This window comes from Callithrix jacchus, chromosome 9, assembly GCF_049354715.1.
Source record: "Callithrix jacchus isolate 240 chromosome 9, calJac240_pri, whole genome shotgun sequence".
NCBI classification, from domain to species: Eukaryota; Metazoa; Chordata; class Mammalia; order Primates; family Cebidae; genus Callithrix; species Callithrix jacchus.
Window position 1 is genome coordinate 16,224,077 of NC_133510.1, and position 24,597 is coordinate 16,248,673.

The 24,597-nt window shown below is 41.2% G+C and overlaps 1 protein-coding gene and 1 non-coding gene across 5 annotated transcripts in view; one reads left to right on the top strand and one right to left on the bottom strand.

Annotated features, from left to right (window-relative positions):
- TULP3 (TUB like protein 3) overlaps positions 1–24,597 on the top strand; it is a 64,122-nt gene that overhangs the window by 25,337 nt on the left and 14,188 nt on the right. For 3 of the 4 annotated variants that reach the window (XM_054238024.2, XM_009003418.5, XM_078338450.1), the window contains exons 2-4: positions 12,500–12,551; positions 21,903–22,062; positions 23,348–23,488. In XM_054238024.2, coding sequence (XP_054093999.1) covers positions 12,516–12,551; positions 21,903–22,062; positions 23,348–23,488 — 337 coding nt within the window. In that variant the 5' untranslated portion in view covers positions 12,500–12,515. Of the gene's footprint in view, positions 1–8,488; positions 8,631–12,499; positions 12,552–21,902; positions 22,063–23,347; positions 23,489–24,597 lie in introns of all 4 variants that reach the window. The other variant, XM_035255464.3, reaches the window with a different exon arrangement.
- On the bottom strand, positions 16,504–16,607 carry LOC118144648 (U6 spliceosomal RNA). Its single transcript, XR_004729405.2, has one exon. It is a non-coding gene; the product is annotated as a U6 spliceosomal RNA (small nuclear RNA).

A 24,597-nucleotide genomic window follows, 5' to 3' on the forward strand; every position in this document is an offset into this window, starting at 1 on the left:
TCCATTCACTGGCTTGGAAGTTCTACCAAAAATAGCAAGTCAGCTGGCATTTTTAATGAAGATCTTGATATACCAGAGAATGAAATTCCTGTCTCTGCTGACCATTTTAATACATGTATTCAGTCATGTAGTTTAACACATTCAGGTAGATTGGGAGGGAAACTTGTGATTGAATTCTGGCTCTTTCGCTGATCAGCTGTTTGACCTTTAGAATATGAGCGATAGTTGTAAGTTTAAAATTTTTTTTCCTGTGATGTGTAGAAAATAAAGCTGTAACAAGAAAGCGAGAAATATTTATTTATTATTTTTTATTTTTATAGAGACTGAGTTTCTCCATGTTGGTCAGGCTGGTCCTGAACTCCTAATTTCAAGTGATCCACCTGCCTCAGCCTCCCAAAGGGCTAGGATTACAGGCGTCAACCACCAAGACTGGCCCGAAATATTTTTAAAATATGCTTCTGGAAAAATAAAATTATTGCTATTTAGCTTTGCAGGAAGAAACTTCAATAAATCTACAAGGTAGGTATTATAATCTAATTTTACAGAGAGATATGAAACTCATGAAAGGAGTTCACCTCCTTTCTCCCCAAATTCATTTAGAGCATCTGTGAGTTTCATATCTCTCTGTAAAATGAGATTTTAGTGCCTGCTTTGTAAAGGTTATTGTGAGAATCAGATATTTAATATAATTCCTGGCATGCAGTATTAAGTATTCATTAAGTGGACCTGTACTTAAGTGCAGCTAGCAGAGTGACAACATATTTTAGCAGTGTTTCAGTAACAATGCAATTTTTGACTTTCGAAGATTTTTTTTTTTGAAATGGAGTCTTGCTCTCTTGCCAGGCTGGAGTGCAGTGGCGCATTCTCAGCTCATGGCAACCTCCGCTTCCCAGGTTCAAGCAATTCTCCTTGCCTCAGCCTCCCGAGTAGCTGGGATTACAGGTGCCTGCTACCATACCTGGCTAATTTTTGTATCTTTAGTAGAGATTGGGTTTCACCAACTTGGCCAGAGTGATCTCAAACTCCTGATCTCAGGTGATGCACCTGCCTCGGCCTCCTGAAGTGCTGGGGTTACAGGTGTGAGCCACCATCTCCAGCCTAAAGATTTTTTAAATACAGGGGGAATTCTTAGAAATGTCTGGGTTTCTAACATTCGAAAGATTATGCAGAAGTTTTTGAAAGGTGATAAAGTATTATGATGAAATTATTAGTCTTCTCACTGAAGTGAAGCTGAAGGTAATACATTCATTTGTAGTATTAAAAAGTACTGAAGGCCGGTTGCAGTGGCTCACACCTGTAATCCCAGCACTTTGGGAGGCTGAGGCGGGCGGATCACGAGGTCAAGAGATCGAGACCATTCTGGCCAACATGGTAAAACCCATCTCTACTAAAAATACAAAAATTAGCCAGGCATGGTGGCAGGCACCTGTGGTCCCAGCTACTGGGGAGGCTGAGGTGGAAGAATCGCTTGAACCCAGGAGGCAGAGGTTGCAGTGAGCCAAGATTGTGTCACTGCACTCCCCGCCTGGTGACGCTGTCTCAAAAAAGAAAAAAAAAATGGGGACTTACAATTAGTTTGAACTAATAAAGGCCAAGCCAGGGGCCAGCCAACCTTTTATTTTTAATTATTTTTTTTCAGCTAGGGGTCTTGCTTTGTTGCCCAAGCTGGTCTTGAATTCCTAAACTTAAGCCATCTTCCCACCTCAGCCTCCCTAGCAGCAGGGACTATAGGCATGCACCATGTGCCACCACCCCTGGCCAAGAATCCTTTTCTGTAAAGATCTGGACCAAATCTTTTTGGTTTTGTGGGCCATACAGTCTCTGTCCCAGTTACTCATTACTCAGTTTGGCTGTCGTAGCCCAAAAGCAGCCATAGATAATAGGTAAGTGAATGAATGTGTCTGTTTCAATAAGAATTTATAGACACTGGAATTTGAAGATTTTTTTCTTTTTTTATTCATTACTTCATACACAGTGATAATTTTTTTTTTGAGACAGGGTTTCACTATGTTGCCCAAGCTGAGTGCAGTGGTGCAATCATAGCCCACAACAACCTCAAAATCCTAGGTTCAAGCAATCCTCCTGCCTCAGCCTCCTGAGTAGCTGGGACTACAGATGTGTACCACCATGCCTGGCTAATTCTTAAACTTTTTGTAGAGACAGGGTCTCACTATGTTGCTCAGGCTAGTCTCAAACTCCTGGCCTCAAGCATTCTGCCTACTTAGGCCTCCCAAAGTGCTAGGATGACAGGCATGAGTCACTGTACCTGGTTAGAATTTGAATTTAGTATAATTTTTACGTGTCTCAAAATATTTTTCTTCAGATATTTGTAACCTTTTAAAAATGCGAAACCCAGCCGGGCGCGGGGCTCACGTCTGTAATCCCAGCACTTTGGGAGGCCGAGGCGAGTGGATCATGAGGTCAAGAGATCGAGACCATCCTGGTCAACATGGTGAAACCCCGTCTCTACTAAAAATTAGCTGGGCATGGTTGCACGTGCCTGTGATCCCAGCTACTCAGGAGGCTGAGGCAGGAGAATTGCCTGAACCCAGGAGGCGGAGGTTGCGGTGAGCCGAGATTGCGCCATTGCACTCCAGCCTGGGTAACAAGAGCGAAACTCCATCTCAAAAAAAAAGCAAAATCCATAGGCCGGGCTTGATGGCTCACATCTGTAATCTCAGCACTTTGGGAGGTCGAGGTGGGACAGATCACCTGAGGTCAGGAGTTCAAGACAAGCCTGACCAACATGACAAAACCCAGTCTTTACTAAAAATAGAAAATCAGCCGGGGTGGTGGTGCATGCCTGTAATCCCAGCTACTCAGGAGGCTGAGGCAGGAGGATTGCTTTAACGTGGGAGGCAGAGGTGTTCGTGATCCGAGATCATGCCATTGCACTCTAGCTTGGGCGACAAGAGCAAAACTCCATCTCAAAACATAACAAAAAAAATGTGGAATTCATTCTTAGCTCACAGACAATATAAAAACTGACAGCAGGCCAGATTTGGCCTATAGGCTATAGTTTGCTGCCCCTGTGCTTAATCATAAAAGTATTTTTTCCTGTAAGGTCATAGTTACTCATACTATGAATACTATTTAAGAGAGCAGTGAGGGTTGTTTTTATATTCAAATGGAACCTGTTCCATTATGGAATAAAACCTGGAATTTAATTTTCCAAAATAAAACTTGGAGATGGGCATGGTGGCTCACACCTGTAATCCCAGCATGATTGGGAGGTTGAGGCAGGTGAATCACCTGAGGTCAGGAGTTTGAGACTAGCCTGGCCAACATGGTGAAACCCCATCTCTACTAAAAATACAAAAAAAAAAAAAAAAAAAAAAAAGGTGGGGCATGGTGGCACATGCCTGTGGTTCCAGCTACTAGGGAGGCTAAGGCAGGAGAATCGCTTGGACCTGGGAGGAGCAGGTTGTAGTGAGCCAAAATCATGCCGTTGCACTCCATCCTGGGTGACTGAGCAAGACTCCCATCTCAAAAGGAAAAAAAAAAAACTTGGCTTCTAAAGATAATATTGTTCTGTAGATGGTCTCTGGACTATACTTTCCTCCTTTCTCCCCAATTTTTTTTAGAGCATAAAGGCACTTTCTTAAGACTGTTAGAAGCACTTGGATTGAAAATGTTGCCTGTATAACGGTAACCTGTGTAAACATCAATATGTCAGTAACAGATTATTAGTGCAAAATTTAAGTGTCCATAAACTGAAAGGGAATAATGATTGGTGACTGGGTCTATGAAATTACTAAAGTAAAGCCTAAGCGGAGTGGTAAGCTTTCCTCTTCTGCTACCCTTGTCAGCTGATGTCCTGATATCATTAATAAAGTACTCTTTTTTTAATTAAACATCTGTTCTGAATAATACTTTTTTTTCTTTTTCTTTTTTTTTTAACACCCTACCTTTCAGGTAACTATTGTTGATAGTTTGTATATATCCTTCTGGAATTCTTCTGTGCCTGTAGACATCACAGATAATTTTTTTTCTACTTACAGTTATTTTCTTTTTATTTATTTATTTTTTGAGAGTGTCTTACTCTCTCACCCAGTCTGGAGTTCAGTGGTATGATGATAGATCAACTTCCTGGGCTCAAACAATCCTCCCAACTCAGCCTTCCAAGTAGCTGGGACGAAAGGCATGCACCACCAAGCCCAGATAATTTTTATTTATTTATTTTTTTTCGAGAGACGGTTTTACCATGTTGCCTGGGCTGGTTGTGAGCTCCTGGGCTCAAGTGATCCTCCTGCCTCCTAAAGTGCTTGGATTACAGGTGTGAATCACTGTGCCTGGCCATGTTGTGGTTTCAATATATGCTTACCTAAAGACTAATCATATTGAATATCTTTACATATGCTTATTGCCTATTCATAGAAGTTATTTTGTGAATCTTTTGCCCTGCCCCCCCTCCCCAGCCTCTTTTTTTTTTTTTTTTTTTTTTGAGACAGGATATCACTCTGTTCCCCAGGCTGGAGTGCAGTGGCACAATCACGATTTACTGGAGGCTTGACCTTCCTGGCTCAGACAATCCTCCTGCCTCATTTTCCCAAGTAGCTGGGACCACAGGAGCATTCTACCACACACCTGGCTAATTTTGTGTATGTGTGTGTGGTAGAGACAGTGCCTCCCTATGTTGCCTAGGCTTTTGCCCAATTTTTTTTTAATTTTATTTTTTGAGACAGTCTCGCTCTGTTGCCCAGGCTGGAAGCACAGTTGTGTAATCTCAGCTCACTGCAGCCTCCACCTCCTGGGTTCAATTGATTCTCCTGCCTCAGCCTCCAGAGTAGCTGGGAAAACAGGCATGCACAACCACGCCCAGCCAATTTTTTGTATTTTCAATAGAGATGGGATTTCACCATGTTGGCCAGGCTGGTCTCCAAATCCAGGCCTCCCAAAGTGCTGAGATTACAGGCGTGAGCTACCATGCCTAGTTCTAAGTTTTAGTTAGGTTGTTTGTCTTAATTAATCTGTAAGACTCCTTTAGATTATAAAATTTTTGTTAGATATATGTTTTGCAAATATTTTCCCTAGTTTGTGGCTTGACTTCTAATTTTCATAACAGTATCTTTGAAGAACAAAAGATTTTCATTTTGTTGAAGTCCACCTTGCTGATTTTTAAGTATGTGAATTTAAGTAAAAGCCATAATTATACCTACAATTTTTCTCCTAAAAGATATTAGTCAATCTTCAATTAAGCATACATAACTAGATTTAAGGATAAAAAATTGTTTTTATAGCTGTTTTCGAGGTAAGCTTTTTATTTTCTTCATCTTTTCTATGTAGTATCTTTGCAATAATTCCTAGTCACACATACTACATTTATTTCCGATAGGTTGAGTTGAACTAAATTTTTGTAAATTATATTTATTTTAACTTCTTGCAGCAGCTAATTACTAAATATTTACAATGATAAATTTCTCTAAAATAAACTGCAAAGTTGTCCTCTTTATCAACGCACACTGGCACTTACTGCATTAATTTAATGAAAGAAGATAACTTGATTAGTTTCTAAGTCCAAAGGAAGCCTTCACTCAAGTTACTATCAGGAAAAGCAACTGGTTGCTCAAGCCTTTATTTTTGCAAGTCTTATCCTGCTGCTTTCCTGGCAAGGATGGTGTTTACTTTCTCCAGTACCACAGAAGGAGCCTGTTTAGCCTCCTGCATCACTGGCCAAAATGCAGCTGAGTGCTGGTTACAGCATCCTTATCTGGCACAGTGTAGGAAACAGCAAGAAACATTGATTACTTAGTGGTGATGGATTTTGTGTTACTGGCAGCTCAAAAATTTACTCTTAACAGGCTGAGAGAAGTTTATAGGAATGTGGAGAGTGTTACATAATCATAGATTCTTGTGGGTCATTAACATTATTCAGTGCTTCAAAGTACTTGGCAGCGTTGTCTGTTGAGTATAGCACTAGACTAGCAATGGAACGAGTAATATTTTAAAGTAGGCTTGAAGTTTCTCTGTTATTTACCTTGAGCAAATTTCTCCATTATTCCTACTGTCTTCATTCGCTAGAAATACTGTGTGAGCATAATTTAGGTTCTAGATTAAAGGACAATGAGATTTTTTTGTTTTTTTTGAGATGGAGTCTTGTTTTGTCGCCCAGGCTGGAGTTTAATGGTGTGATCTTAGCTCAGCTCTCTTCAATCTTTGCCTCTTGGGTTCAAGTGATTCTCGTGCCTCAGCCTCTCGAGTAGCTGGGACTACAGGCGTGGACCACCACACCCAGCTAATTTTTGTATTTTTATTTATTTATTTATTTATTTATTTTTTACCTGTGTGGCAGTAGCTGGACAGCGCCAACGTTGCGGCTCCCCAGCTGGGCACAGGAAAGCGCATGCGCAGGCCGCCTAATTTTCGTATTTTTAGTAGAGATGGGGTTTCACCATGTTGGTCAGGATGGTCTTGAACTCCTGACCTCAAGCAATCTGCCCACACAGCCTCCCAAAGTGCCGAAATTACAGGTGTGAGGCACTGCACCCAGTGGCAGTGGTATTTTTAAGGGTAGTCGGTCCACAACTATGAAAAAAATTTACCGAAATGCATATATTCTTTTTTCTCTTTTTATTTTGAAAAAATTTAAATTTGCTGAAAAGTCGCAAGAAAGCACAGTTGATAAACCTATGTCCTTCACCTAGATTTATCACTAATGTTTTTTATAGCTGACTTTAAAAAATCTTTTTAGACTTACAGAAAAGTTGTGAAAATATTACAGAATCCCTCTATACCTTTCACCAAGTTTCCCCTAGTGTTAACATCTTATACAGCCCCCGTCCCATTACCAGAATCAGGAAATTAATATAGAATCAGTATTGTTAACTAATTCATAGGCCTTATTTGAATTTTATCAGTTTTTCACTAATGTCTCTTTTCTAGTCTAGGATTTTTTGGTGTCCATAAATAAAGGTGGGTGAGATGGGACACATTCTCAGAAAATTCTCTTTGTGTATACTGTGCATTAGTAAGGCCTTGTAGATATCTTCAGTTAATTTTTATCTATCTATCTTATCTATATCTATTTGAGATGGAGTCTCCCTCTGTCGCTCAGGCTTCCCTGCAGGGGTGCAGTCACAGCTCACTGTACCTTCAAACTCTTGGGCTCAAGCACTCCTCCTACCTCAGACTTTTGAGTAGCTGGGACCACAGGCTCATGGCACCACGCCTAGCAGGTATCTTCAGTTTAGCCTGTACTGGTTGGTAACTGGAGAATAGTTCAGAATGGTGTTCTGTGGGCATTCTCTGCCATGCTTGGGTGTTTCTGTGTTTCAAGGTATATGTTTAGGGTTTCCCATTTATACCAAGCAAATAGGAACTTTTCTTTGAGAAAAAGAGGAAAAATAGTTATTCCACTTCTTTTTTTCCTATAGGAATTCTTTCTGTTTTGTGTTGATTTATTAACCAGGCTTGGTTATAGTTAAGCTTGCTATTCAATAACTAAGTTAAAATGAAGGAAAAGAGAACATTAATTCAGGCCGGGCTGGCGGCTCATACCTATAATCCCAGCACTTTGGGAGGCCGAGGCGGGTGGATCACGAGGTCAAGAGATCGAGACCATCCTGGTCAACATGGTGAAACCCCATCTCTACTAAGAATACAAAAAATTAGCTGGGCATGGTGGCACGAGACTGTAATCCCAGCTACTCAGGAGGCTGAGGCAGGAGAATTGCCTGAATCCTGGAGGCGGAGGTTGCGGTGAGCCGAGACTGCGCCATTGCACTCCAACCTGAGTAACAAGAGCGAAACTCTGTCTCAAAAAAAAAAAAAAAAAAGAATTCGAGACCAACCTGGCCACCATGGCGAAACCCCATCTCCACAGCTGGTGCCTGTAATCCCAGCTACTCGGGAGGCTGATGCAGGAGAATTGCTTGAACCCAGGAGGTAGAGGTTGCAGTGAGCTAAGATCACGCCTCTGTACTCCAGCCTCGGTGACAAAGACTCTCAAAAAAGAAAAAAAAAGATTAACTCAGAAAAATATAAGTTTAGTAAGGTGATATTCCATGTTAGACTAGAACTTTTAGTTGAATATGTCTATAAATTTTTTTTTTTTTTTTGAGATGGAGTCTTCCTCTGTCACCGGGCTAGAATGCAGTGGCGCGATCTCGGCTCACTGCAGTCTCCACCTCCTGGGTTCAAGAGATTCTTCTGCCTCAGCCTCCCGAGTAGCTGGGACTACAGGCACGCACCACCACACCCAACTAATTTTTATATTTTTAACAGAGACAGGGTTTCACCATCTTGGCCAGGATGATCTCAATCTCTTGATCCACCCACCTCAGCCTCCCAAAGTGCTGGGATTACAGGCATGAGCCACCACTGCCAGCCTTATAAAATATACTTATAGGTTATAATTTAACTAAAAGTATAGCTTTCTAAGTTATAATTTATTTAAACTTAGAACTCGGGGAAAATGTGACTTTTGCTGTGCAGGAGACATGTAAATGTTACAGTTATGTGACATGTATTTATTGTCTCTTCTGTTCAGGTCAGAATGCTTTGATGATACCCTATTTGTTCAGATTGTCTGCTCGGCATGCCCAGGCTTGATGAAAGGAATCAAGTACTGTTTAGCTGTACTGTCCAAGAGACACCTGTTTTTTTCCACTAGTTGAGGCCTTAACAGAAAGGTTTGAAAAATTTAGTTGTATGTCAGAACTTAGCATATTTGAAGAGGTTTTAGCATGGGTGCGTGGGGAATGATTTGTTTGCCCCCAAGCCAGAAGTCATCACACCTTTGGCTTAGTGTTGAGAACAGAGTACACATTCATAGCAGCAGCTGTTTGAAAATACTAGTTCATGATGAAAAAAAAAAAATTTTTTTTTCTTTTTTTGAGGCAAGGTCTGGAGTGCAAGTGGCATGATCTCGGCTCACTGCAACCTCTGCTCCTGGGTTTACACGATTCTCCTGCCTCAGCCTCTCGAGTCGCTGGGATTACAGGCACACACCACCACATCCAGCTAGATTTTTGTGTTTTTAGTAGAGACGGGGTTTTACCCTGTTGGCCAGGCTGGTCTTGAACTCCTGAGCTCAGGCAATCCACCTGCCTCGGCCTCCCAAAGTACTGGGATTAGAGGTGTGAGCCATCACACCTGGCCAAAATTTTTTTTTAAATAAAAAAAAAATACTAGTCTATAACAATGTACTTTTTTTCCCAAGTTCTCCTTTTACTATATAATATTCATAAATATTTGTCTTAGTCATTTTATACAGAACTTAAAAAAATTTATACTGATACATGGCCAGGTGTGGTGGCTCACACCTGTAATCCCAGCACTTTGGGAGGCTGAGGTGGGCAAATCACTTGAGGTAAGGAGTTCGAGACCAGCCTGGCTAACATGGCAAAACCCTATCTCTACAAAACATACAAAAATTATCTGGGCATGATGGTGCGAACCTGTAGTTCTAGCTACTCGGGAGTCTGAGACATGAGAATGGCTTGAACCTGGGAGGTGGAGGCTGCAGTGAGCTGAGTTCACGGCATTATACTCTACCTGGGCGGCAGGGCAAGACTCTTGTCTCAAAAAAAAAAATTTAGGCCGGGCGTGGTGGCTCACGCCTATAATCCCAGCACTTTGGGAGGCCAAGGTGGGTGGATCACGAGGTTAAAAGATCGAGACCATCCTGGTCAACAAGGTGAAACCTCGTCTCTACTAAAAATACAAAAATTAGCTGGGCACGGTGGCACACACCTGTAATCCCAGCTACTCGGGAGTCTGAGGCAGGAGAATTGCTTGAACCCAGGAGGCAGAGGTTGCGGTGAGCCAAGATCGCGCCATTGCACTCCAGCCTGGGTAACAAGAGCGAAACTCCGTCTCAAAAATAAAAAAATAAAAAAAATTTATATTTATACACACTGAATACCTGTAATAGTCTAGCACTCTATTTTTGTTTTATCTTTTTTTCTTTTGGTACTATATTAGTGAAAGATTTTTAAATTGGGCATTTAAAAATATGTGACTGTAGATAAAAAAACATTAAAGGAAACATAGGAATATCTAGGTGAAACATGGGGGCTACAAAGTCAAGGCCAGAGGCTGTTATATCTGACATTTTTGTTTATTTGTTCTTCTTTGGAGCTGGGAGAAAAGAGATAATTTATTGACTACCCAGTGTTTTGTTTGTTTATTTGTTTGTTTTTTGAGACAGAGTCTTGTTCTGTCGCCAGGTGCCAGGCTGGAGTACAATGGCACAATCTCAGCTCACTGCAGTCTCTGCCTCCTGGATTCAAGCAATTCTCCTGACTCAGCCTCCCGAGTAGCTGGGACTACAGGCGTTTGCCACAACCCCCAGCTAATTTTTTTGTATTTTTTAGTAGAGACGGGGTTTCACCATGTTGGCCTGGATGGTCTCGATCTCTTGACCTTGTGATCCGCCCGCCTCGGCCTCCCAAAGTGATGGGATTACAGGCGTGAGCCACCACACCTGGCCTTTGTTTGTTTTCGAGACAGTCTCACTCTGTCGCCAGGCTGGAGTGCAGTGGCCCGATCTTGGCTCACTGCAACTTCTGCCTCCCAGGTTCAAGCGATTCTCCTGCCTCAGCCTCCCGTGTGGCTGGGACTACAGGCACGCACCACCATGCCCAACTACTTTTTGTATTTTTAGTAGAGATGGGGTTTCACCATGTTGGCCAGGGTGGTCTCAATCTCTTGACCTTGTGATCTGCCCACCTTGGTCTCTCCAAGTGCTGGGATTACAAGTGTGAGCCACCACGCGTGGCCATTTATTTTTTAAACATAAAGGTCATGAATGAATTAATGGAGGGGCATGTCATAAAATCAGAGAGCACCTCCATGTCTGTGTCTGAGGGTTGTTATATCTGCCTCACAAGTGATGAAGAAGAGTCTTTGAGACAGCATGCAAATTCCTAGTTGCTATGCATTAGTAAGATGCATAAACCTTCTAAAATGTAGGAATATAGTGGCACACCATTAAGCCATAGATAAATGCTTTGGTATAAATAGCACCTTGTAGTTCCAGTTTTTCTTGCACTAAGTTCCCAATTAACATTTATCATGCAAATAATTGAGAGCCATTTCTGCTTTATTTCATACTTCACACTTTCTAAGAATGATGAGTCACAAAATAAAGTCTTAAATTAGGAAATTCTCAAAAATAGAAAAGCCTTCAGAAAGAATTTTTTTTGAGATGGAGTCTCTCCCTGTTGCCCAGGCTGGAGTGCAGTGGCACGATCTCAGCTCACGGCAACCTCTGCCTCCCAGGTTCAAGCGATGCTCCTGCCTCAGCCTCCTGAATAACTGGGATTACAGGTGTGCACCAGCACACACAGCTAATTTTTTGTATCTTCAGTAGAGACGGGGTTTCACCATCTTGGCCAGGCTCTTGTTGAACTCCTGGCCTTGTGATCATCCTCCCACCTTGGCCTCCCAAATTGCTGGAATTTGGAGTATAGGAGTAAGCCACTATGCCCGGCCCAGAGAGGGTTTTTAAATGTTCAGAAGGGGTTGGTTTATTAGCTGAAGACTGCTTTTATTCCATTTTTGTTGTTTTTTTCTTTCTTCAAGCAGATCTGTCTCTCAGTGGCAATAAATGCCATCTTTTCATCCACACTTACAGTCCTCTTTGGTGACTGGCATAATAATGTTATTAATGACATACTTGAGTGAGTTAAATGAAATGCCCAGATCTTAAGGCTCTAGTAAGATGCTATACATGGTGTACTTTTCTTAGTCTTAGAACTAACTACAAAAAATAAATATATTTGATTTTTCAGATGTAATTTAGATGCCAGGAGACCAGAATTGGGTCTGTTTCTGCTGTTCAACCTTAACACATGGCTCTTCATGTCTGTTTCTTCATCTTCAAAGTGTGAAAATTAATGATAACTAGTTCATAGAGCTGTTTTAAAGAATAAACAAAATACCATGTAAAATGCTTACCACTGTGTTCAGAGCATAATGCTTAACACCTTGTTTAAAACAAAAAGCAATCCCTTCATGTATGGGGTCTGTATTTTCACCTTTTTCTTATCCTTGAGATATTTCAGTCTCCTCAGGTCCTCTGGAATAAATGTGGTGTTAAGGGTGGCTAGTCCTCGTGCATTCAGTGTGGGCAGCCTCTAGAAGCTGATGCCTTCTATAAGGCAGAATTGATTGGTTCCAAATAGCCCAAAAGAGTGCATACAGGCTGAGCATAGTGGCTCATGCCTGTAATCCCAGAACTTTGGGAGGCTGAGGTGGGTAGATCACCTGAGGTCAGGAGTTCAAGACCAGCCTGGCCAACATGTTGAATCCCTGTCTCTACTACAAATACAAAAATACATGGTGCTGGGTGCCTATAATTCCAACTACTTGGGAGGCTGAAGCAGGAGATTCACTTGAACCTGGGAGGCAGAGGTTGCATTGAGCAGAGATCACACCACTGCAGTCTAGTCTGAGCAGCGAGACTAGGTCTCCAAAAAAAAAAAAAGAGTACATACATAAGATGAAATTGACAAGGATTTTTCTCTTTATATACTTGCTTTATTTTTTTTAACAGTGTCTTCCATGAAGAAATGATGAAGATGCGACAGGCTAAGCTGGATTATCAGGTGAGCAGAGTCTCCTCTTTTAAAATAGGTGGCCAACTATACTAACCGTGATGTTCTGAAGCCTTGGTAGGACCATGGAAAGAATACTGGAAAGGAGACGGTTCAGGTGGTTACCTGTGAAGTGGTGTCTGGAGTTAGTGGTTACTGAACCAAGGCTCTGGGCTATGGCAGAACCAAAGGGCTTTGAAGATGTCAGCAACAAGATGGGCCTTGGATTTACAATCACCAGAAATTCCTTGGGTTTCTTTCCGAGAAATTAAAAGAATGTTAACATTGTATTTCTTTTTTTTTTGAGACAGAGTCTCACTCTGTCCGCCAGGCGCCAGGCTGGAGTACAGTGGCGCAATCTCTGCTCACTGCAACCTCCGCCTCCCGGGTTCAAGCAATTCTCCTGCCTCAGCCTCCTGAGTAGCTGGGACTACAGGCATGCGCCACCACACCCAGCTAATTTTTGTATTTTAGTGGAGATGGGGGTTTCACTATGTTGGTCAGGACGGTCTCAATCTCTTGACCTCGTGATCTGCCTGCCTCGGCCTCCCGAAGTGCTGGGATTGCAGGCATGAGCCACCTTGACTGACAGCATTGTATTTCTATGTAGTCATTTGGTTCTCCTACCTTAAGTACCTCTCTACCATGTAATTTTGCTTAACTACAAGATGCTGTTCTTATGCTAAAATGCAGATCTGAAACTTGATGCTGTGCTGTTTTAAAATCTTAATCGCATGGAGAATAATTTTCTCCACAGAGTTGCTGGCACATTTAGTTTGTTTTCTCCATTAGACTAAGCTTTGTGAGAACAGGAGCCAAGCATATTTTGGATAACCATTATATGAGAAGTTCTCAGCATAGTGCTGGACATGTAGTAATTCTTCATTAAGTATTTGAACAAAGGAAGGAATAAATGAACGGTTTTGTGGCATTACATGCTGCGATCATCATGTTTAGCCAGGTTAGAATGTATACGCAGCATTTGTTGCATTTATATTTATTTTTTTATATGAATCTATTCTAATTCAGCAAATTCTATAGCTAGGATTGCTAACAGTCAAGATGCGTGAATTCAGTAGGTGATTAAAAGTCTCGAAAGTTTTGTCTTCTCTTTATGTGGTTGGTGGAACTAATAATGGGACTTCTAGCCCAATAAATTATTTTAAAGGTGGTATTATTGAAAACTAAGAGACGAATTTACCATGATCATGGGGAAAATTCTGTTACACACACACGAACGTACACACTTATCCCTTCCCGCAGAGATCACAGTAATTGTGATGAGCCCTTTATTTTCTTCATTCTATTGTAGAGCAAATTGAATTTAGGGAGAAGTGGGTACAAAAATGTAGATTTTTGATTTATTTGTATTCATTTTTATTCTTAGGCATCTTAGTATCATAAGGCACAATTGTACCTACTTTGCTAACATTAAGTCAAATCTATGGTTCATCTATCAAGCATGTTCTAAGACATTAGTCTTTAAATTTTGTATATAGATATATTTTCTGTTTTTTTTAAGGTGGTCCTAATATTTTGTAATTTGTATTCTTTTCATTGAAAATACTACACGTGGTATGAATGTTACTTTTATAAGCCTTTCTATAGCACAATTTTTTTAAATTATGTTTTTACTCAGGTAATAAAAACATAAGAATTCAAACAATATAAAAGTGATGTTTGCTGAAAACATCTCTCTCTACTTGGCTCAGTTATTTATCAGTGACCACCACTGACTTTTAATGTATCTTCCAGAGATAGTCAGTGAATTTAGAGACATAAAATTTTATGGGAATTGTTTTTCACATGGCTAGGAGTTTCAAAGGACTTTTCTAAAATTAAAAAAAAATCTCTTTGGACCAGACATATAAATTTTGGTGTTAAATAATGTACAAGAAGCTGACATATTAGTGTTCACCTGTACTCCCAGCTGCCCAGGAGGCTGAGGCGCAGAAGGATCCCTGAGCTCAAGTGTTTTAGTTCAGTCTGGGCAACACAGCAAGACACCACCCTCCATCTCTTAAAAAAAAATGTATGAGAATATCATTGGGGCCATGAAAGGCCAACAGGTTTTTAAGAAGGAAGTTACTCAGCTGGAGGTAAGGGAATTTCCACAAATGCAAGCCGAGCATTCAAATTGTGTATAACAACAAAGGCAGCACCACATAATGAATAAAACATTGTCCTGGGAGTCAGAAGTGTTTGGTTCCAGTTCTGGCTCTGTCGTTATTCAGCTGTGCGATTTTAGATAAAGTCTTTAAAGTCAGTTGGCCTCAGTCATTTCATCTGTAGAGTGAGGTGAGACTGAATAAAATAATAGAATGTTAGAAAGGATCTTAAGAGTGTCTACTGCTGGGCATGGTGGCTCACACCTGTAATCCAGCACTTTGGGAGGCCAAGGCGGGTGGATCACGAGGTCAGGAGATCGAGACCATCCTGGTCAACATGGTGAAACCCTGTCTCTACTAAAAATACAAAAATTAGCTGGGCATGGTGGCGTGTGCCTGTAGTCCCAGCTACTCGGGAGGCTGAGGCAGGAGAATTGCTTGAACCCAGGAGGTGGAGGTTGCAGTGAGCCGAGATCGCACCATTGCACTCCAGTCTGGGTAACAACAGCGAAACTCCGTCTCAAAAAAAAAAGGAGTGTCTACTAAGTTAGAGCCAAGATGGAGGCATATTGAGGAAGGCCAGGCCACAGCTCAGCCCAGGCATCCCAGGTGGGCAGTATCTTGGTGGGAATCTCACAGTCCAGAGTAGGCCAACCTAACCTGCCCAAGGAACACAGTGCATACCCGTTGGTGACGGCACACCGTAGCAGTTACCTCAATGGAGGTGGGAGAGGCTGGGGAATCCCTGCCCAGATGTACATTAGATTAGACTCAGGAATTTTGCTATGGCAGTGTCTCTTTGGTTGAATGTCACTGCTCTCGAGCTTTGTAGGATAAGAAACAGCTAAAAACAACTGAAATTAATCAGTCTCCTGAAGTTTGCTTCATATGAGCCAGTCTCATAAATGATAAATCTGAATCTGAGAATGACTTTCTAGTGAACTGTACGTTAGAATTAGCTGGTCATTACATTCCCAGTAGAAACAAGTTTGCAGTCAGTCAGAACATGGCTTGGTATGTTTGAAATAAAATCAGGTGGAGTTTGTAAAGTGATCTTTATACTGACACATTAAAATATGATGGTATGACTAATTCACCTGTTCTGAAGGGATGTACCCACCCAAGGAAGGAGATTTGCATGTGGTCAGGACAGTCTGCCTGCTTTAGACTAGAGACACAAGGTAGATCTTGCTCTTTCCCTTCCCTTAACTCATCTTTCATCATTCAGCTTACAATATTATTGATTAGGTTTCATATCTGTCATGCTTTCCTCGTATTATAATCTTAGAATTTAATGTTTAAAATTTCTACATCTCCAGATAATTGACATGTGGCTGTTTTTCTTCTACATAGATTTTAAACAGCTTTATTAAGATATAATTCACATACTGTAAATATACACCTATGTAAAGCATGCAAATGATTTTTAGATCTTAGAAATGGAATCATACAGTATGTGGTCTTTTGTGTCTGGCCACTTTGGCTTAGCATAAAGTTCACCCATGTTGTAAATGTGCCAGTACTTCATTCCTTTTTATTGCTAAATAACATTTCATTATATGGATATACCACATTTTGTTTATCCATTCATCAGTTGATGGACTTTTGGGTTGCCTCCACTTTTTGCATATTATAAATAAGGCTGTTCTGGATATCTGCAAATAAGTTTTTGTGTGGACCCGTTTTCATTTCTTTTGGGTATATACCTAGGAGTAGAATTGCTGGGTCATATTGTAACTCTGTTTAGCATTGTAAGGAACCGTCAAGACTCTTTCAAAAGGCTGAACCATTTTACATTCCTACCAGCAGTGTATGAAACTTTCAGTTTTTTCGCTTTCTTTTTTTTTTTTTTTTTTTTTAATATGGAACCTTTACGAGTTCACGTGTGGTTTTTGTGCAGGGGCCATGCTAATCTCTGTATCATTCCAGTTTTCACTATATGGGCTGCCAAAGCAAGCACAGTTTTTCCATAGTCTTTTTTTTTTGAGACAGAGTCTTACTCTGTCACCCAGGCTGGAGTGCAGTGGTGTAATTTTGGCTCACTGCAATCTCTGCCTCCTGGGTTCAAGTGATTCTCCTGCCTCAGCCTCCCAAGAAGCAGGGATTACAGGTGCCCGCCACCATGCCCAGCTGATTTTTCTATTTTTAGTAGAGACAGGATTTCGCCATGTTGACCAGGCTGGTCTCGAACTCCTGACTTCAAGTGATCCACCCGCCTTGGCCTCGAAAAGTGCTGGGATTACAGGCAAGAGCTACTGAGTCTGGCCAGTTTTTCCACATTACCAACACTTGTTATTGTCTGTGATTTAGGGCCATTTAGTGGGTGTGAAGTGGCATCTCCTAGTTTTGATTTGCATTACCCTAGTGACTAATTATGTTAAACTTTTTATTTTTCTTTTAATGTTTGTGGTGCCCCCCCTTTTTTTTTTGAGACAGGGTCTTGCTCTCTATCACCCAGGCTGGAGTGCAGTATTATGGTCATCGCTCACTAAAGCCTTGACCTCCAGGACTCAAGCAATCCTCCCACCTCAACCTCCCAGGTAGCTGAGACTATAGGCATGCACCACCACACTTAGCTAATTTTTCTTTTTTTCTTCATCTTCCTATTTTTAGAGATGAGCTCTCTTGTGTGTTTCCCGGCCTGATCTCAAGCTTGTGACCTCGAGTGATCCTCCTTCCTCTGCCTCCCAAAGTGCTAGGATTAATAAGCATGAGCCATCATTCCTGGCCAAGCTTTATAGTTTTTGCTTTTATACTTTCTGTGGCCTATTTTTAAAACTGATAGATAATTGTACATATTTATGGGGTACATTTGACATTTGATACACGCACACAATGTGTAATGATCAAATTATTGTAATGATCAGGTTATTTAAGATATCCATCACCTCATTTATTGTTTCTTTGTGTTGGGAACATTTCCAATCTTCTAGCTATTTTGAAATATACAATAAATGATTCTTGGCAGGGTGTGGTAGCTCATGCCTGTAATTCCAGCACTTTGGGAGGCCAAGGTGGGTGGATCATGAGGTCAGGAGCCTGGCCAATATGGTAAAACCTCATCTCTACTAAAAATACAAAAATTAGCCAGGCATGGTGGCATGAGCCTGTAGTCCCAGCTACTTGGGAGGCTGAGGCAGAAGAATCACTTGAACCCGGAAGGCAGAGGTTACAGTTAGTTGAGATCACCCCACTGCACTCCAGCCTGGCCAACATAGTGAGACTCCATCTCCAATCAATCAGTCAATCAATGAGTTTTAACTATAGTCACCTTCTTGTGCTATTGAACACTTGAACATATTCCTTCTAACTGTATATTTGAATTAATTGCTGTGTATAGTGTGAAACAGATTCAGCGTCATTCTTTAGCATGTGGATATCCAGCTATCCCAACACCATTTATTGAAATACTTTTGTATTGAACATAATGGTGCTTTTATTTTTACTGGTTTCACTAGGATACTCTTTTTTTTTTTTTTTTTGAGACAGAGTCTTGCTCTGTCGCCCAGGCTGGAGTGCAGTGGCACAATCTTGGCTCACTGCAACCTCCGCCTCCCAGGTTCAAACGATTCTTGTGTCTCAGCCTCCAGAGCCGCTGGGATTACAGGCACCCACCACCATCCCTGGCTAATTTTTGTATTTTTAGTAGAGACGGAGTTTCACTATGTTGGCCAGGCTGGTCTTGAACACCTGGCCTCAAGTGATCCACCCACCTTGGCCTCCCAAAGTGCTAGGATTACAGGTGTGAACCAACATACCTGACAAGATACTCTTATTTTCACGGTATGTGGGCACCTTAGCTGGCTGCAGAATGGATTGTCTTTATTTATTTATTTATTTGAGATAGAGTCTTGGTCTATTGCCCAGGCTGAAGTGCAGTGGCATGATCTTGGCTCACTGCAACCTCTGTCTCCTGGGTTCAAGCGATTCTTATGCCTCAGCCTCTGGAGTAGCTGGGACTATAGGCACATGCCACCATGCATGGCTAATCTTTTGTATTTTTAGTAGAGACGGGATTTCACCATGTTTGCCAGGCTGGTCTTGAACTCCTGGCCTCAAGTGATCTGCCCACCTCAGCCTCCCAAAGTGCTGAGATTACAGGCTTGAGCCACCATGCCCAGCCCAGAATGGATTTTCTGATTCTTGCTATGATATTCCTGGCATGGACACACATTAGGTGGAGAAAGTTTATTTCATCTGATGAAAATGGATTAAAGTATAACATAGTCCCTTTGAGCCCAGTTGCTCATCTGTTTGTGTGTACCCTCTAAGAGAGGTCATCACTGGACTTAATGATATTTTAAAAAGTCTAGTTGAAAATTTTTAGTCTTCCTATGATCTCCCTTTGTGGGCAGGGAGATTAGTTATTTATTTATTTTTTTTATTTTTTGGGACAGAGTCTCGCTCTGTCGCTAGGTTGGAGTGCAGTGGCGCGATCTCAGCTCAGGCTCACTGCAACCTCCACCTCCCGGGTTCAGCCGATTCTTCTGCCTTAGCCTCCTGAATAGCTGGGACTACAGGCACATGCCACCATGCCCAGCTAATTTTTTGCATTTTTAATAGAGACAGGGTTTCTGCCTTGTTGGCCAGGCTGGTCATGAACTCCTGAGCTCAAGCGATCCACCTGCCTCGGCTTCCCAAAGTGCTGGGATTACAGGTATGCGCCATTGCGCAGGCCAGACCTTTATTATTTTATTGGATAAATTTATTTCATGGAAATTTCCTCCTATCTAATCTCCTTTATTTTCTTATTGTTTATTTTGACATCACCATTCAGTATTTTGCCTCCAGGCAATAATTGTAAGACATACCACTAAATTCTTGGGAAGACAGATTCTTTTATTTTCAATTTCCAAGATAATTAGGAAGTTTAAAGGTGATTAAATTTTAGTTACATGACACTTAAAATCATGAAGGCAGTGTATTTTAATTGCTTTTAGGGCATCTAACCATCAACTTTGGCTTTCTTCCTATCTCCCTGACTTACCCTTTCTTGGTTATAAGTCCTTCCTTTATGTAGCCTTGTTTAAAGCACTCTTAGCTTTCAGGGAAGTAAAATATAAATGAAGTAAGAATTGACATTGTTAAAATTCAAACACAAGTAGCAGTTCTCTCCTCCCTTACCCAAACTGCATGACAGTTTTCTCCAAGATGGCAGCTTGCATGTATATATTTAATGACATTTTTCTTACTTGTAAACTTGGACAGTAGTTATAGTCTATTCAATACTGAGGTATAGTAGCTGTGGCCCTAATTACAGTTTGAGTCTACAGTTGTTTTTTTCTCAAGTCATTGATCTAAATGAGTTTGATTGGTCTTGAAGTAGATAGAGACTTCCCCAGATACCTTGGCGGGATCACTGTGGTTAGGGGTCTAGTCTGCCCTTTACAAGTCTGAGAGTTCAGTTTGTCATTGAACCTAAATATAACCAGGTCCTTTGGCACAAATTCACACTAAACTCACACCAGTAAGTTATAAAACCAGAATCCCAAGTTATTAATTTACAAGGGGAGCTGTACTCTTTCAATGTGTATTCATCTCTACTCTTTTCCTGGGAATACGAAGAAGTTAAGCTGCAAATTAGAGGGCTGACTGGTGAGCAAGGAATCAGAGGGAATGAGGTCAGGAGTTGGAGACCAGCCTGGCCAATATGGTGAAACCCCATCTCTACTAAAAATATAAAAATTAGCTTGGCAAGGTGGCATGTGCCTGTAATAACAGCCACTTGGGAGGCTGAGGCAGGAAAATTGCTTGAACTCAGCAGGCAGAGATTGCACTGAGCTGAGATCAGGCCACTGCACTCCAGCCTGAGCAATAGAGTGAGACTCCGTCTCAAAAAAAAAAAAAAAAAAAAAAAAAAAGATATTTTTCTTTCTTGGACAAATCAGATAAACCCTATCAAATTCTAGCTCTTCAGCCTCTCTTTTCTAGACCACAAGCAGAAAACTCCTTTTCTATAGAAAATATTTTCCTTACATGTGAACTTCATCTCTACTAAAAATACAAAAAAATCCAAGTTTCTTACCAGCTCTACCACTTACACTATGTGACTTGGACAACTCACTGAATTCTCTGGGACTCTATGGAGTATCATACCCACCACATGGATTGTAATGAAATAAAATGTATATAAAAACAAGGACAGGCTGGGCACAGTGGCTAATGCCTATAAACCCTTGTACTTGTACTATGTGTTAGTACCTTCCTTTCCATTTCATTCTTTTTTTTTCTCTCCTGGTCTCTCATGCTTTTTTCCTGACTTTTCTTGCTACCATAGCCTTTATCTTGCTTTTATTTATAGAGTTGACTGCTTTCTATTTGATATGTTCCAACTGCCATTTTTTCTCTTCACCTTTGACCCAAATTTGATTTCTAATTATGCAAGATAAACAAGAATGCCAAATTTACTGCTCTTTGACTGCTTAAAACATGGAAATAATTTGAGTTTTAGAGAATATTTTTTTCTTCCAGTTATAAAAGAAAACTTTGGAAAAAAAAAAAAAACTAGAAAAGAGAAAATGATCATGCCTTAGTCTACCACCTCAAGAAATCACCCTTGCTGTGTTCCTCTGTCTTTCCCCATGTATGTGTGTTTATATGTTTTGAGCTTGGATAACGCTATGATGATTAACATACATCTTCAGTAGACTAGGATCACGGCCTCAGCTTGGTTAGAAATGCATTGTGTGGGGTAGGTGTGGTGGCTCATGCCTGTAATTCCAATACTTTGGGAGGCCAAGGCAGTCAGACTGCTTGAGCCTCAGGAGTTTGAGACCAGCCTGGGCAATATGGGGAAACTGGCCTCCACAAAAAATACTAAAGTTAGCTGGGCATGGTAGCATGCACCTGTAGTCCCAGCTGTTCATATTCAGGAGGCTGAGGTGGAAGGATCGGGTACGCCTTGGAGGTCAAGGCTGCAGTGAGCTCTGATGGTGCCATTGAACTCCAGCCTGGGCAACAGAGTGAGAGTCTTCCAAAAAAAAAAAAAAAAAAAAAAAAAACCAGAAAAAGAAAAAAATGCATTGTACTATTTTAAATAGATCTTTATAGGTGTTAGGTGTTCAAAAGTATTTGTTTAATGAAATAATTGAATCATTACTCTTCTCTGTGCCTCAGTTTTCCCATTTCTTAAGTAAGGAAAAAATAATTTACAAGATGTTTTATGAGGATCAGTGAAAAACAAACTGTAAATGTTGGAAGTGGCTAGGTCTTGTCAAAACTTTCCTGGCTCTCTGTTATATCACTTTTTTCCCAGAGGCTACTACTTGAGAAGAGGCAAAGGAAAAAGCGCCTTGAGCCGTTTATGGTGCAGCCCAATCCGGAAGCCAGGCTACGTCGGGCGAAGCCAAGGACTAATGAGGAGCAGACTCCTTTGGTGAACTGTCATATTCCCCACAGCAATGTCATCTTACATGGTGTGTATTTAGGCAGCATCACTTCCTGCTGGGGTACAATTTTCACAAACCTAGAAGGTAGGAGAATTCTCAGATAGACCAAAGGGATAATATTAGTACCGTTACTGGGTACCTTCTTAAATTTTTATAATCACATTTGGGGTCTTTGAAGAGAATAAAATAAATGATGTAATCAATGGAAGATGCCTTAACGTTTGTGTCCATTTTAGAACTGTTTTCTTTTTTCTGAGACGGAGTTTTGCTTTTTTCTCCTGGTGGAATACAATGGCACGATCTTGGCCCACTGCAGCCTCCTTCTCCCAGATTCAAGTGATTCTCCTGCCTCAACCTCCCACTTCAGCCCCCTGAGTAGCTGGGATTACAGGTGCCCGTCACCACACCTGGCTATTTTTTTAATATTTTTAGTAGAGATTGGGTTTCACCATATTGGCCAGGCTGGTCTCAAACTCCTGACCTCAGGTGATCCACCCACCTTGGCTTCCCAAAGTGCTGGGATTAAAGGCATGAGCCACTGCGCCCAGCCAGAAATGTTGTTTTCTAGATGCCAGATGAATGAGTTTAGAATGACCTATTTGAGGAGCTTTTGATTGTTAAATCATGGCAGAGGTGAATCATGAAACCAGGAATAGGTAGAGAGCATTCATTCTTCCAAGATAGTTCAGAGGACCATCTGAGATGGTGAGGAGGCAGAGGAAGAGTAAGATTATAAGAGCCTTTAAATCGTACCACTTTGTTTTCTTGGTCTTATTCTTAAGTTTCTGAAGTATAGCCTCAGGTACATATTACCTTAGTAACAGAGCATGTTAATGGAATGGACACCAGGCTGGGCATGGTGGCTTAGGCCTGTGATCCCAGCACTTTGGGAGGCTGAAGCAGGCAGATCACTTGAGGCCAGGTGTTTGACACTAAGCTGGGCAACATAACAAGAATCCATTTCTACAGAGAATTTAAAAATTAGCCAGGTGTAGTAGCACACACCTGTAGTCCCAGCTACTCAGGGGGCTGAAGTGGGAGGATTGCTTGAGCCCAGGAAGTCGAGGCTTCAGTGAGCTGTGATTACACCACTGCTCTCCAGCCTGGGTGACAGAGTAAGTTCCTGTCTCAGAAAAAAAGAAGACCAGTTCTGACCTACTGTCTTAAGAAAAGTTCTTATGGATGTTAAGAAAGGAGGGGACATAATATGATTTAGTAGTTTTTAATTCTGATCACATATGCCAAACCTACCCAACTAAATAGTGAATAATACTTTGCTCCTTTTTAAAAATTTATTTCATTTTGGCCCTAGGTATTGATGGTCCAGCTGCTGTCCAGAAACCAGATGGAGTTCATGCTCCATCAGTAAGCTCCCCTGTTCTGGAAGAAGATACTGAAAACACCGTGGCTAGTGTTTCCAAGCCAGGACTTAAGGAGAATCTCCAAAAGCATGGTGAGGACTAGTAATGATTTTAAGGCAATTTTTCTTCTTACTCATTTGTAATCTTTTTCTTTTCTTTCATTATAGTTAACAATCTACATGACTCAAAATTACTCATGGTTTAGGGCCACACATAGGTGACAGTATTAAGCATCTTTTACATCTGAATATTGGTCATTTTCAGCAATGGTAGTATTTATACTATTGCCTGAGAAAAATAAGGTAACTAAATATAAAATGTTAGCTACCATAGATGACTGTTTCTCTCCTTTTAACTATTTTTAGTTCCCACCCTTTTCTGACAGAGTTGTCACTCAACCCCCTCTACTCTGCCTCCACTTCATAGTTTGTGATGATTGACAGCCTTTCTGCTAGTTGGAGCTCTCATTTCCATAAATATTCCCATACATTTCAAAGATCCCTTGTAGTCTGCTTTCCTTTTTAAAAAAATAATTTTATAATGAGAAGGGGTCAAGCATCCCCTTTTCAGAAGAGAAAACTGAAGCTTAATAATGAATAAATATCCATTGGGTACCTACTTTGCATTAGGCAAACATTGCTAGGTCCTGGGATATATAAATCAGGAGAACCTAGCATGGAATGGTAGAATAGATGAACGTTTAAACAACTTCATATATTCACTTATTTAGAAATTATGTTTTGCCTGGGTGTAGTGTCTCATGCCTGTAATCCAACACTTTGAGAGGCTGAGGTGGGTGGATCACCTGAAGGTCAGGAGTTCAAGACCAACCTGGCCAACATGATGAAACCCTCTCTCCTAAAAATAGAAAAAGATTAGTCAGTTGTGGTGGTGGGTACCTGTAATCCCAGCTACTTGGGAGGCTGAGGCGGGAGAATCACTTGAACCCAGGAGGTGGAGGTGGCAGTGAGCCAAGATTGCACCATTGCACTCCAGCCTGGGCAACAAGAGTGAAACTTCTCCAAAAAAAAAAAAAAAAAAAGTATGTTTTGAGGCCAGGCATGATGGCTCATTCCTGTAATCCTAACACTTTGGGAGGCTGAGGCAGGCAGATCACTTGAGTCCAGGGGCTCAAGACCAGCCTGGGAAACATGGAGAAACATCTCTACAAAAAATGCAGGAAGAAAAGAAATTGGCCAGG